At 45.9% G+C, this 13,798-nt stretch overlaps 1 protein-coding gene across 4 annotated transcripts in view; it reads left to right on the top strand.

The window, feature by feature from the left end:
• Nucleotides 1-12,991, top strand: part of RNASE12 (ribonuclease A family member 12 (inactive)) — an 86,393-nt gene extending 73,402 nt beyond the window's left edge. For 2 of the 4 annotated variants that reach the window (XM_029951259.1, XM_029951258.1), the window contains one exon: nucleotides 12,286-12,991. In XM_029951259.1, the coding sequence (XP_029807119.1) occupies nucleotides 12,324-12,761 (438 nt within the window). In that variant the 5' untranslated portion in view covers nucleotides 12,286-12,323 and the 3' untranslated portion in view covers nucleotides 12,762-12,991. Of the gene's footprint in view, nucleotides 1-7,841; nucleotides 8,409-11,718; nucleotides 11,824-12,285 lie in introns of those variants that run through there. The other 2 variants (XM_029951256.1, XM_029951257.1) reach the window with 2 other exon arrangements.
• The last annotated feature ends 807 nt before the right edge of the window (nucleotides 12,992-13,798 follow it).

Genomic DNA, 13,798 nt, shown 5'->3' on the forward strand with positions numbered 1-13,798 from the left:
GGGCCGCTTCCCGCCGCTGAGCGCGCCTCCCAAGCGCAGCCGCTTCTCACAGCCACAGACGCCTCTGATTCCCCGCCGAGATGGCTTAGGGCTGGGGGCTATTCCTTCTCTTGCGCCTCCCCGGTTCGGGATTCCGGCTACCTTGCAGTTATCTATGGAGTGGGTTTCTGTCTCCAAGCGCAGCCAAGCGTTCTATACCTCTTCCCCAGAGACAGTTCTATGAGCGCGTTCCGACTCTGTCTCTTCCTTTCGTCTCTCAGGCGCTGCGCACTTGCGCCACGTTGGGCTGGGGATCTTACCTCCCCTGCCCGTCCTTTGCTGGCCCGTTCGCCCCCACTCACTCAGATATCCTTGAGGTTCTATTCCTTCTGGAGTTCGTATTTTCTCCTTCCGCTCTCGCAGATGAGCGTAATATCCTTCTCAGTTCGATAAATGGTGCGGACGGAGTTTACAGAGCTCCCTTCCTCTCCGCCATCTTGGCTCCACCCCCTCCCGGCCACTTTTAAAGGAGGTTGGTGAGGATCACGAAATGAAGCTCAGGACCACAGAACTACTTAGTGGCAGAGCCAGTGTGTCAAGACAGGAACCCAGCTTTCAGGACTCCCAGGCCACTGCTCATTCTGCCCTAGCTGGGTGCTTCTGAAAAGGGAGCTGGTTTGTTTCTTTGTTTAGTGAATATGGATTCCTTGTGGCCTCACTAATTATTTGGGCTCAGGGGACAATCATTTATCTTCCCTCAGGGCATCTTACTGATTTTCAGGGGAGCTGGAACTGGCCCAGAGAGGAGGGCAGAGCAGGGAGTGATAGGAAAAGATCTGAATGTCCTTGGACTTGCTGTGGGGAAGGCTGGGTTAATGGTCCTTCCTCAGTGAGAGTTGAGGAAACTGCTGGGGGCTCAGCCTGGGGACACACATGAGAAGCCAGATATGCTAAGATCAAAGCATTTTCAGGAGTGGAAATCTTGAAGGGACTGGGACGGGGGAGGCTACCAAGTAGCTGGGGTTGTGCTTATGCAGCCTCCCTCAACCTGGCCTCCCCTGGGCCATGGCCTGCTGGAAGTCGTTTCGGGGACACACTTAAAGTTACCAAGGAAGAGGGGAAAATAAGGCTTGCTTTGCCCCCAAGGAGGAACAGGATCTCCCATGTTTACAACTTGAGGCTTTTAAGTGTAAGGCTGAGATTGATAGCCTCCGATCTGAGTCTCAACATGTCCTGCCCAAGTCAGGAGCAGCTTGTTCTTGGAAACATGCAACCTCCAGGCTGATGATCTCACTTGGACAAAGAGACAGGCAGGTGGTGGGAGGGCAGGTTGGCAGCTGACCAGAGGCTTGGAAAGGTACTGCATGAGTCCTGCAGTTAACAGCTTGTTTAGGGAGTAGCTCTCCAGCTGCCAAAGGTAGCTGATGATTCCCCCAGAATACTGGTGCTTCATGCCCCCCCTTTTTGGCTAATAGTTATTGTTCTTGATTTAGGACAGTGTGTGTCCTTTTGACCAAAATGTTAATTTCCTAAGCCATTTCACAGGGCTCCTCCACCTCTACCACATACCTGAATCAGAGCCCCACCTCCCCACTTCCGGCCCTGGTGACCAGGATCAGCTCCCTGTTTCCCCATTACTTATCCAGACTCCAGACTTGGGGGTGGAGACCACATCTATACCAACTCTGTGTGGGGGATGGGGATGGGGTGGGGGTGGGGGGGAGGAGTAATTATGGTAGCCAGAAAACTGTCATCTTAAGAGAAGAGCCATTGGCCCATTTCACTTTAGCTCAGAAACTTAGTTTGTGACAGCAGAAAGGAACCTCAGAGTCAAAATCTTCCTTTATTCTTTTCTACTACGTCTGTTTTAGGAATATAGGTGCTCAGACTTTGAGAAGGGACACAACTCTGCACAAGATCACCCAGCTAGTTTGTGGCAGAGGAAGAATAAGACTTGAAGTCTTTTACTTTTTTATCTGTTGGCCAACAAAAGACAGAGCAGCAAGCTGCAGAATAAATGTATGCGTTGATTTGGGGTCTTGCCCGGAAGGCGCAGACTGGACCAAAAGTGTGCCCTGCAAAGACAACAGAGGTCAGGGCATTTCAAAAGGAAAGAGAATTTACATGAGTCGTTTTGAATGAGATGCGGTTGGGGTCAGCTGCAATAGTGCTGAGCTGTCAGAATGCTGCTGGAGAGTCACGCAAAGGGAGTGTTTCCAGCCTTCTGGCCAAAGTGTGTGGATGTTTTCCAGGATGTTGTTTGTACAGTGCTGAGGTTTGGGTTTCAGCAGAGTGAGGACGTGCTTCAGACTCACTTCCCAATGGCTCTCGGCTCCATTTTATGACCCCCTTAGAGTGTCTGACTCCGTTTTAGGGATTCTTTTTCACACATCCGCTCCACAAACACTTTTTGATCTCTTGTGAAGTAGCAGGCAGTGTGCTGGAGCACACAGCCTCCTTTTCCTGGCTCTCCAGACGCCCGCATGTAGGAAAGAAGGCCAAATAAACCCTTTGCTGCTCCACACAGCAGTCGTTAAGCCAAATTACATACAGGGAGTGTGGAGATGGGCTGCTTCTGGAGAAGCAAGGAAGAGATGACGTGGATAATTGAAAGGAGTTCTAGAGGAGTTGGTAAGGGCCCATGCCCTTTGCCCTGCACTTAGAGTTATTTCCTGACACAAGGGCTTTACTTTGGTTGCATGAGAGTTCATGGGAACCAGCCCAGATTTCCTCACCAGCAAGGCCCCCTTCCAGGGTTGGAAAGAAACCTATCATCTGACTGTTCTCCACACCAGGGCAGGAGGTAAAGATGGTTTGAGAGGGCTCTTTGGTGAAAATGAATAGGGAGGAAATAAATCAGATTCCAATTTAGAAGTACTTCCAACCCTTCAGTCTTCTGGGAGGTGCTAAAAGGTGTGCCTACTACAGAGAAGTAGGCACAAAGAGAGTTAGAGAACGATGGTGGGGGCGGGGGAGAGCACCCTCTGCCCTCAGTGACCTTCCTGAATCCAAGCCATTCCCAGCTTCTCACTGCCAGTGCCCCCACACCCCTGCCCCAGCCTGCCCTGGCCTGGCTTCCAGCCCACGGGCACACTGTCACTTCTCCCACTCTCCTGCCTGTCCCTGGTGGAACCCAGATCACCCCAGCTCATGTCTACCATCCCCTGTGAAATGGTCTCCAGATTTGCTGAAAGAACGCAGGTAATTGAGGACCACAGCTAAGGAATACAGACCAATCCTTCCTCCTCCAACAGTGCATTTGGGGGCAGGCCCTCCCAGTGTCCAAGGGCGGGGGGCGCTCCAAGGGACTGCTTGAGTCATGTGACTGAGGGGCCTACTCACCCTTTGGGGATGGAAGCTCTGCAGCAGGGCAGGAATCCAGATGCTTCAGTATGGAGGTGTTGGGTACTCCATATTATAATGTACAGGTCAGTTCTGTCATCCGATTGGTTGCAAGTCCTTAGAAATTATGCTGTGTATCAACTCGGGGCTCATCTAGTGTAGTAACTCTTAAACATCAGTGTGCATTATAATCACCAGAGATGGGCTACTGATTACAACTACAGATTCCAGAGCCTTGCCTCCAGAGTCCTCGATTCAGTAGGTCCAGGGTAAGGCCCAGGTTTCTGTAGTTTTAATTAGTAGCCAAGAAAGGGTCGCATTTCACGTAGAAACCACCTCCATCCTCTCTCTATATATATATATATAAAAATTAAAAATTTTTTTTCTTAATGTTTATTTATTTTGAGAGAGAGAGAGAGTGCCAGCATGGGAGACAGAGAGAGAATCACGAGAAGGCCCCACACTGTCGGTGCAGAGCCCAGTGCAGGGTTCAGTGTCACAAACCATGAGATCATGACCTGAGCCAAAATCCAGAGTCGGACACTTAACCAACTGAGCCACCATTTACTTATTAAATATTGGTTTATTTTGAAGAGAGAAAGTGCACGGGTGCACGTGAGCCGGGGGTGGGGCAGAGGGAGGAGACAGGATCTGAAATGGGCTAAGTGCTGATATCAGAGAGCCTGATGTGGGGTTTGAACTCACCAACCGAACAGAGAGATCATTACCTGAGCCAAGCTGATGCTTAACCAACTGAGCCACCCAGGCACCCCCTCATCCCCTGCGCATGTAGATAGATAGATAGATAGATAGATAGATAGATAGATAGATAGGTAAATTGTGGGAGCCAGGCAGGTACAGACTAAGGAGTGGTTAAAGGCTGGTGGTGCGGTCATTAACCCTCCCCTAATAACTCTGCAACCTCCACTCCCATTCTTTGATATGGGCAATTCATGTTTCCTTGGCTTTAGGTGAAGCCCTCAGAAAATGCATCTTCAAGAAAAGTGCCCCTAGCGCCCTCTTGTGGCACGATTAGGTCTCCCGCACCCTACTCCATGGGAATTCTGTGGTCATCACTCTTCAGGGGACAGGGGAGCCCAGGGCTTGGGGAAGAGGAGATATAAAGCAGGGAATGATAAGGGGAACAAGCAAACCCTATATCAGAAGTACTAAGGAAAGGGACATCCAAAGGGAGTTCTAGTGAAGGGCTGCTGATGGCTGCTGGAAGTAGTGCATGTGAGTTAGTGTTAAGATTTTTTCTCAACCCGTATCCTTGTGTTTGGTGGGTATTAGAGAAGTTAGTGCAGGATTTAAAGAAACTTAAAAAACACTCCATGACAAGGTCGGGGGGTGGCAGGTGATGCCTGGGTAGCTCAGTTGATTAAGTGGCTGACTGGCTCAGGTCATGATCTTGTAGTTGGAGAGCTCAAGCCCTGCATCAGGCTCTGTGCTGACAGCTCAGAGCCTGGAGCCTGCTTCAGATTCTGCGTCTCCTTCCCTCTCTGCCCCTTCCCTGCTTGTTCTCTGTCTCCCTCTCTCTGTCTCCCTTTCAAATGTCTCTCTCAAAAATAAATAAACATTTTAAAGTGCCTTTGGGAAGGGCACTTTAGTGAGCATTGGGGTTTGGATTATTTTCATATGAATATTACAGGAAGGGCAATCCCCCAAATCTAAAAAAACTGGGACTATTTAAGTTACATTCCCTTTGTGTATTGTTTCCTTGGTTCGCACTCCAGTGTCATCTATGGCTCCTAGTCCCTCACGGCATTTCCCAAACTGCTGTTCCATAGAACCCTGTTCCTTTGGATGTTAACAGTGGTGCCGCTCAGATGAAGCTCCATGCTCAAATCAGTTTGTAAAGTTCAGGATTAAAGGAAATTAGTCAAGCCTCTCAGAATCTCATGCTTTGTGAATTTCGTGACTCCCCGTGGGAAGGACTATAATAACAATGTTTGTGAAGCTTTAGATCATGACAGTTTTTTCTTGAAGCACACTCTTACCATTTTGCAGAACAGTGTTTGCCTGAAGGCAAGTGGGAACTTGCTGCTAGTTGTCCCTCAGTGTTAATTCCCCTTTTCTTCCCTAGTCATAACAACCAGAATTTTAGCTAGGCACATGCCAACCCAGAATAAGCCCAGCATCTGCCACTGTCTTTTGCAGTTGAATGTGATCCTATAACTGAGTTATTGTCAATGAGATACAAGTGGAGATGGGGTGTGAAACTTTGGGATGTACCCTTCGAAGGCGGCGCCATGCCCCTTTTGTGCCTTTTCCCCTGATGGCTGGCATTCGACGTGATAGGGCTAGAGTAGCCATCTAGACCAGGACTTCGAAGCCACTTGCTGGGATAGAATTCCAGCACCTTGAAGCACCTCCCCAATCCTGCACTAACTACCCCTGGCTTCCTTTTACACAAGAAATATACTTCCATCTTGTTCATACTACTGTTACCTTGTGTTTTCTATCATTAGCTGCCATTTAGAAAAGGTGTAATGATGATCTCTTTAAATTTTTTTGTAGTTTTTTAATGTTTATTTTTGAGAGAGAGAGCGAGCATGAGCAGGGAAGGAGCAGAAAGAGAGGGAGACACAGAATCCGAAGGCTCTGAGCTGTCAGCAAAGGGCCCAATGCAGGGCTCAAACCCATTAATTATAAGATCATGACCTGAGCTGAAGTCAGATGCTTAACCGCTGAGTCACCCAGGTGCCACTTTTTTTCCTTAAAAAATTTTTTTTCTCTTATTTATTATTAATTTTTAAACATTTATTAATTTTTGAGAGAGACAGAGCATAAGAGGAGGATGGGGAGAGAGAGAAAGAGGGAGACACAGAACCCAAAACAGGCTCCAGGTTCTGAGCTGCCAGCACAGAACCAGACATGGGGCTGGAACTCATGGACCATGAGAGCATGACTTGAGCCAAAGTTGGATGCTTAACTGACTGAGCCACCCAGTCGTCCCTCTTTTTGTTTTTTTGAGAGAGAGATTGGAAGAGGGAAAGAGAGAATCTTAAGCAGGCTTCATGCTCAGAATGGAGCCAGACGCAGGGCTTGTACTCACAACTATGAGGTCATTACCTGAGTGGAAATTAATGGCAATGAGGAAGAATGAAATCTGGCCATTTGTAGCAAAGTGGATGGACCTCGAGGGTGTCATGCTAAGCAAAATAAGTCAGGCGGAGAAGGATAGATACCATATGTTTGCACTCATAGGTCTAACAGGAGAGACCTGGCAGGGGACCATGGGGAGAGGAAGGGGGAAAGAGAGCTGGGGAGAGTGAGGGACACAGATCATGGGAGACTATTGAATACTGAAAACGAACTATGGACTGAAGGGGGAGGGAGTGAGAGGGAGGGGGGTGATGGTCATGGTGGGGGTCACGTATGGGGAGAAGCAATGGGTGTTATATGGAAACCAATTTGATAATAAACTATTAAAAAAAAAAGAGTCAGATGCTTAACTGACTGAGCCACCCAGCATTCCTGTTCTTTTTTTTTTAATCTTTTTTTCAAAATCAGTTGTGTATTAGGATGTATGTATAGCCTAGGAATTTATATAGAAGCCAACACAAATAATAAAGGATATTAAGAAAGATTGGAATAAGGCTAGGGCCCTTCCTATTAAGATCATTTAGGATTAAAAGATATATTCTAACAATAAATATGCTAACTGTAATAAATTGGGTTATTTGAAAGTATTCTTGTAAAATTTCTACACGTGGAGAGTCTATATAAGGGAAACTAAGAAGAGCGTTTTTCCCTTGGCCTATGCTGCTGGCCGGGACAAGTCCCATAGTGAGAAGGAGCAAGAATGGTTTGCCTTCCAGATTCTCCTGCACCCCTACCTAGCGAGGAAAAGGAAACTTAATAATGGTGGAAGTTGAATTTCTCCCCTGCTTAGTAGGACAGAAGACTTAGAATGAGTTTCAACTTGCTATAGAAGCATTAATGAAATATAATTTTCTTTCCCATGTTTGTAGAGTAAGATTCATACTATTTATTTACTATACTTCACTGATTTTTTAAAGTGACTGGATGTTCAGGAAGGGGTCTTTATTTGGTCATAAGTAAGTAGATTGATGGGAAGGTGGGGGGCATGGAGGGGAGGCTGGAATCCAGGAGACCTTGTGAGCTATCCAAGAAAGGGAGGCTCTCAGGACAGAGATGGAGAGAGATGAGAAAGTCAGAAGGGAACTTTTGGGGTTTTTTACAGCAGATGGAGATTTAAAAACTAGTTTTTGTTATTGTTTGTGTGATAACTTATACTCTATATCTAAGAAAACCTCAGTGGTATCTATGACTTCCTAAAAATTTGTGGAATTAGATTTGCTTCAGGAGATTTAGCAAAGTGATGAGCCCTCTATTCTGTTGATCTACTGCTGTTTTACAATCACCTTAAAATGGTGACTTACAATAATAATTATGTCAGTCCTCAATCTGGAAGCTGACTGAGCTCAGCGAGGCAGTTCTTACTTGAGGTCTTGCCTGTTTTTACTCACATGCCATCCGGCCCCTGGGCTGAGAAGATTCGAGCATCAGGGAGCTAGAACGGATGGAGTGACCTGGGCATCTCTATGTATCCACGTGGCGTCACCCTGTGGTGGCCTCAGTGTTGCCAGACTTCATACATGGCTGCCGAAGGCACCCAGAGCAAGGGCCTCAAGAGAAGCGTGGCCAAGCAGACCTAGTCTCGGAGGTCATCAGAAGTGATGGGATCGCTTGCACCAGGCTACATTAGTGGGAGCAGGCACAAAGGCCCCCCCAAGTTCTTGGGAAAGGACACGGACTCTACCTTTTAATAGGGGAGTGGCAAGATTCTGGAAGAGAATGTGGAATGGAAAATATTTGGTGGCCATTTTTAGAAACTACAACCTGCTATATTGCCTTAAGTTGAGCATGGCATTAGGCAACTGCAGAAGACTTGCGAGGTAGCCAACCACATCCACAGCACACGAATGACCTCCGCCGGCTCCTGTGGCAGAGCCAAGACCGGGGGAGCTCTTGGCGCACTTCTCTCCATCGCAGTGTCCTCTCCATGCGGTGGCCTCAGCACAGTGGAACTTCCTACCCGGCGGTTGAAGGCACCCAGAGTAAGTATTCACTTCCTCCGCTGTCACTTTGAGACTATCGCCTGGTATCGTGGGTACTGGAGCTTGGTAGTTCCCCAGCCATCCTGAGGGGCAATTTATTCATTTGATGAAGTGAGTGATTAGGGGAATTGCTAATGATGTTTTACATCCTGACACTAATTTTAATTTCCAGTAGCTATGTGCCTCCTGTCGTCCCCTAGGTTTTGTCCTAAAGTTCAGCAAAGGGGGTCAGAGTGTGGGGAGGAGCCTTAGGAAAAATGCAGTAGTCTGAAAATAGGTGCAGTTTTTCCCTCCCTTCCCTTCCTTTCCTTCTTCCTGTTTTTCTTCTTCCTCTTCCCCCTCCCCCTTCACCCCTCCTCTCCCTCCTCCTCCCCTTCTTCCCCCTCCCCTGCTCCCCCCTCCTTCAACTCATCCCTTTTCTCTTCTTCCTCCTCTTGTCCTCCTCCTCCCCCTCCTCCTCCACCTCCTTCTTCCACCCTCCCTCCATCCTTCTTTCCTTCCTCCCTTCCCTCTTCAGGTGCACAAAATTGATTTGTCAGATTCCGTTTATAGCCCATGTTAGGCCTCTCCTTTGTTTCATTCAATTTTATTATTTCACGTTTTATTCCTTGTACCTGCTTCTGTTTCTCTCACCCTCGTGGATACCTGTGCTAGAGTATTTAATCCATGTTCTTCCATCCTGTATATTGTATACCTTTAGAAAATACATTGTATTATTTTGGAGCATGTATGTCTTAAATTTTAATAAATTGGAAAGAATTTTCATTCTGGTTCTTACCATTTTTCACATGGCACTGTGTTTTCCAGTTCAATCCATGTGACTATTTCTAAGTCTACTTTTTGAAACTGCTTTATACTATTTTATTTTATGTATCCAATACATCTTCACTCATCCATTCCCTTCAAAGGGGACACCTAAGTTACCTCCAGCCCTGTCCTGGTACCAATATGCCATGAGCACCCCTCACACCCCTCTGTGTGCTCTACCTGGAAGGATTCTGGTGGCATCTATGCCCAGGATGGGCTCACAGGGTTCAGGGTAAACACATTCATTCTAAATTAATTAATTAATTTATTTATGTATTTATTTATTTAAGAGTGAGTGAGCAGGGGAGAGGGTCAGATGGAGAGAGGGAGAATCTCAAGCAGACTCCACGCTCAGCGGCAGAGCCCATCATGGGGCTTGATCCCACCAGTCTGGGATCATGAGTTGTTTGCTTGACGAACTGAGCCTCCCAGGTACCCTGGGTATACCCATTCTTCACTTCACTAAATACTTCCAGATTACTTTCCAGTATCACCACACCAATTTTCATGCCCACTAGCATTTTTGCCAGCACTTGATATAAGATTTTCTTTTTTTGAAACAAGATTTTATTTTATTTTTTAGAGAGAGAGAGCACGTACGTGGGGTAGGAGGCGGAGAGAGAAAATCTAAGCAGGCTCCATGCTCAGTGCCTGGAGTGCAACCTGGGAATTGATCTCGTGACTCTGAGATCATGACTTGAGATGAAATCAAGAGTTGGTTGCATAACCAACTGATCCCCCAGGTGCCCCTAATATTTATTTTTTTAAGCAATCTCTACACTCAATGTGGGGCTCTAACTCACAACCCTGTGGTCAAGAGTCATATGCTCTATGACTGAGCCAGCTGGGAGCCCAGACATAAGATTTTCTAATTTTTGAAAATTTGATGAGTATAAACTGATATCTCTTGAGTATCTTAATTTCTGTTTATTTGATTACTAGTGAGGTTGAGCATTGTTCATCACCCATGTTGACTTTCTCTTCTCAAATTGGCTTTTCATCATTTTTGACAGTTTTTTCTTCTCGGGAGTTTCTTGTCTTTTTATTGCTGACGTGAGGGAGTCCCCTGCATCTAGATGTTAACTCTTGTTGGTTTTAGGCATTACCAGTGCTTTATCCCAGACTGCCAGCATCATGTAACATGTGAACCCAGCCCCCTTTCAGTTTCTGCAGGGAAGTCCTCTGAAATGTACAGACAGGGCTAGCTGCCTCAGGTGAGGATAAGTTTTGGAACAAAGGTTGCCTCCCACTTCTGTAAACGTAATATAGCCTCTGTAGTTCAGGTACTTGGAAGTCCTGACAGGAAATAATGATCAGGTTACAATGTGTATATATATTTCTCTTTATAAGATGGAAATGTTTCTGCTGATAGTGTGCAAATCAAAATTTTTTCACTAGAAGCAATTAATTATGCATTTACGTCTTTGTGGCACTGTGCAACACATATCCCAAACGGAACAGATTAAGTTCCAAAAGGACACCCATTCTGTAAATTTTGGGAAAGTAAATAATAACCCCCTAGTCATTTGTTTCCATGGTCTGGAATTTCGCTTTGGTTGTTGATGTATAGAAAGACTTTGAAGCCTTTTCTAGTATTGCAGACCGCTTTCCACCCCAAAATCATTTTCTTCTTTCCAGTTAGAAAGAAACCAATATATACAGAGGAGACTATGTAGCTGTCTCTCAAAAATATAAATCATTTCAGGACAAGAAGTAGTAAAATTAAGTCCATTTTCCTGTTTCTGTATCAAATGACCAGGAGATGATGCAACAAAAAAGCTCTTATTTTCTCAGTGTCTTATGCCACGGCCTTTTATCAAACCCTTGTCCACTGGTTCCCTATGTCAGTTTCCCAAGAACACCATAGGCCAGTGGTTCCCAGATTTTGTTCCATATTAGAATCATTGGGGGATATTTCAATATCTCAAACTCAGGTCACACCCAGCACCAGTTAAAGCTGAATGTCTTGAGGTGGCATTTAAAAATGCCCAAGTGATTCCAGCGTTCACCACTGGGTTTGGGAACCATGGCCATACTCCCCCAGGAGCCCAGGGCTTTGTCAAGACTAATGTTAATGTCAAGGAGTTGTTTCTGTCATGTCCTGGACACCATGTGGGAATGAAGCTTGCTAGGACTTGATATTCAAGTGTTAAGTGTTGAGAGGGTGAGACTCCTGTTACTCTTGCCCTCTTCTATCTCAACGATAATCTATCTGCACCTCGTTTCTTCTTTAATGAAATGGGGATAATAGCTCTTTCACTGGCTTGCTGGAAGGACTGACTGCAAATCTGGAAAATAGATGATAGTATGTCTGACAGACATCAGGACTTTAATAAACGCTTTGGAAAATCTACGCTTGTTTAATGAGGACTCGTTCAGGACCTGCTTTACGCAACTCTCCCTCTGAAGATAACTTCTCGTCCTTCCCGATGGCACCCAAGCACACGCTTCACAGGCTCCTCCCTTTCTGGTCTCTTCCCCTTGGCCCTCCCCACACTCACCTGGCTCCCTGTCAGTTATTGCCAAGGAACAGCTAGACACAGAGGACTTTCGCAGATCTATGATCACAAGGATATGCTACCTGTGAGAGCTACGGCAAAAACAAAAGGTGAGAGGAGAGATTGGAAGAACTGGGAAGAACAGATTAATAGTGCTGAAAACATGTGGAACTGGATGGAATTAGTGTTGAGACAATTAGGAGAAAGGAGGTCATTCAGCACTAGGAATAAAACAAGCAGGCATGGGTGCTTTTGAGCATCCTTGTACATGTTCCGCTCTGTGTTAAGCACTCGGATGGATTCAGGGGAAATCGAAGATCTCACGGAACCTGCAGAAGCAAAACGAATACAACACAATGGGAATGGTCAGAGAACAGTTCAATGCCAAATGCTGAGAGCTGAAATAGACCAAAAGGGCTTGCTTGAGGAACTCTGCCTCCAGCTGGAGCATGAGATTTTAACTAGCAGAGAGAAGGAAGTAAAATAACCCAAGGGTGGGAGAGCAGATCGGGGGATGGAGCTGGAGGAATCCGATTACCTTCTGCTATGTCCTGTCTTTCCTTACTCTGTAGGGCCTTCAGCAGAAGACGTGAAGGGAATCTCACCCCTGATGATACTAATGGTGATAATTTACCTGATGCTTCTGTTCTGGGAAAACGAGCAGAACGAGGAAGGAGAGGCGTCCACCATAGAGCATTTGCATGTGGACTATCCGCAGAGTGACGTGCCTGTAAGGTACTGCAACCACATGGTCTTACAAAGAGTCATCAGGGGACCTGACAATACCTGCAAAAAGGAGCACGTTTTCATCCACGAGAGGCCTCGAAATATCAACAGTGTTTGCCTCTCTCCCAAGACGATGAATTGTCAGAACCATTCTGCCACTTTATGTTTCCAGAGTTTGACAGAGTTCAAAATGACAGTCTGTCAGCTCGTTGAAGGCACCAGATACCCTGCCTGCAGGTACCATATGTCCTCCGTGGAGGGGTTTATTGTTGTCACTTGTGATAACATGGGGCCAGTTACTTTCCAGAGATACGTTAAATAAGTTGAGACCACTGCCTGAGTCTGAGGGGGACTGGTACTCTCCTCTCTTGCAGACTTCTGTGTAGGGTACTGGTATCGCTTTTCCCTGGGGCACACCTCCACCGTGGACGTGGGGTAATGCTTCCTGTGAATTGGGTAGCCACTAGCAATTTGTCTCTCCTGGTATGGCTAAGCTGGAATCATTTCATTCTGCTTTAATAAAAAAAAAGCTCTTCTGAATTAAACCACAAATTCTGTATATGTTTTAATTTCTTGTTCCTTTTCTCTGGGTCATGTGTTGAGAGCCAAGAGTGAATCCGAGGCAGGACTGGGGTTAGGGCAAGTGAGCAAGCCGCTCACTTCATGTACACAGTTTATAGGTGCCACACATCCCAGGAATCTAGATAACAAACATTAAAAATGTCAAAATTAATGCAAAAATTCACTGATGAATAAAATAGCTATGTTTTAAATCGAGACCCAATCTGACAGGGTTGGATTTAGGGTGACATCAATTAGTGAGCTAGCCAGTACAAGGTAAGGTCCTATTATTTGATATTTTGATATTTGTCATCACAGATTACTTTGCATTAAATTAATATTTTAAGTGTTGCATTAAAATAATATTTACTTGATTACTAGGCTTTTTGGTTCCCCCTTAAATTTTGTACCTGGAGTAAGTGCCTCTTTTTGTCACAGCTGCTCCCAGACTTGAGCCTAGGTGTGGAGGCATTTGGAGTCATTGATTAAGGGTCTCCTCTAAAGATGTTATATATAACTCAAGCTGCATCCATTTCCATTTAGCAGCTGCCTCTGTGCCTTGAAAGAAGGGGAAAGGGAGAGCAGAAGGATTGCCTGACTGGTCAGAATCCATTTCCCTTAAAGACTGTGGAGAGAAATGAACCAGGATTTCCCAGGAGGGGATTGAGTCTCTCAGAGCTCAGTGCCTTGACTTTTGCATCCGCTAAGGGAATAGAGAACTTGCATCCTGACTTCTAACTCCTTTCCCCTTGTTTAGCGCCCCACATCCAGCTATGAGCAGGGTGTCTTTTGAGTTAG

This window comes from Suricata suricatta, chromosome 9 (assembly GCF_006229205.1).
Source record: "Suricata suricatta isolate VVHF042 chromosome 9, meerkat_22Aug2017_6uvM2_HiC, whole genome shotgun sequence".
Lineage (NCBI taxonomy): Eukaryota > Metazoa > Chordata > Mammalia > Carnivora > Herpestidae > Suricata > Suricata suricatta.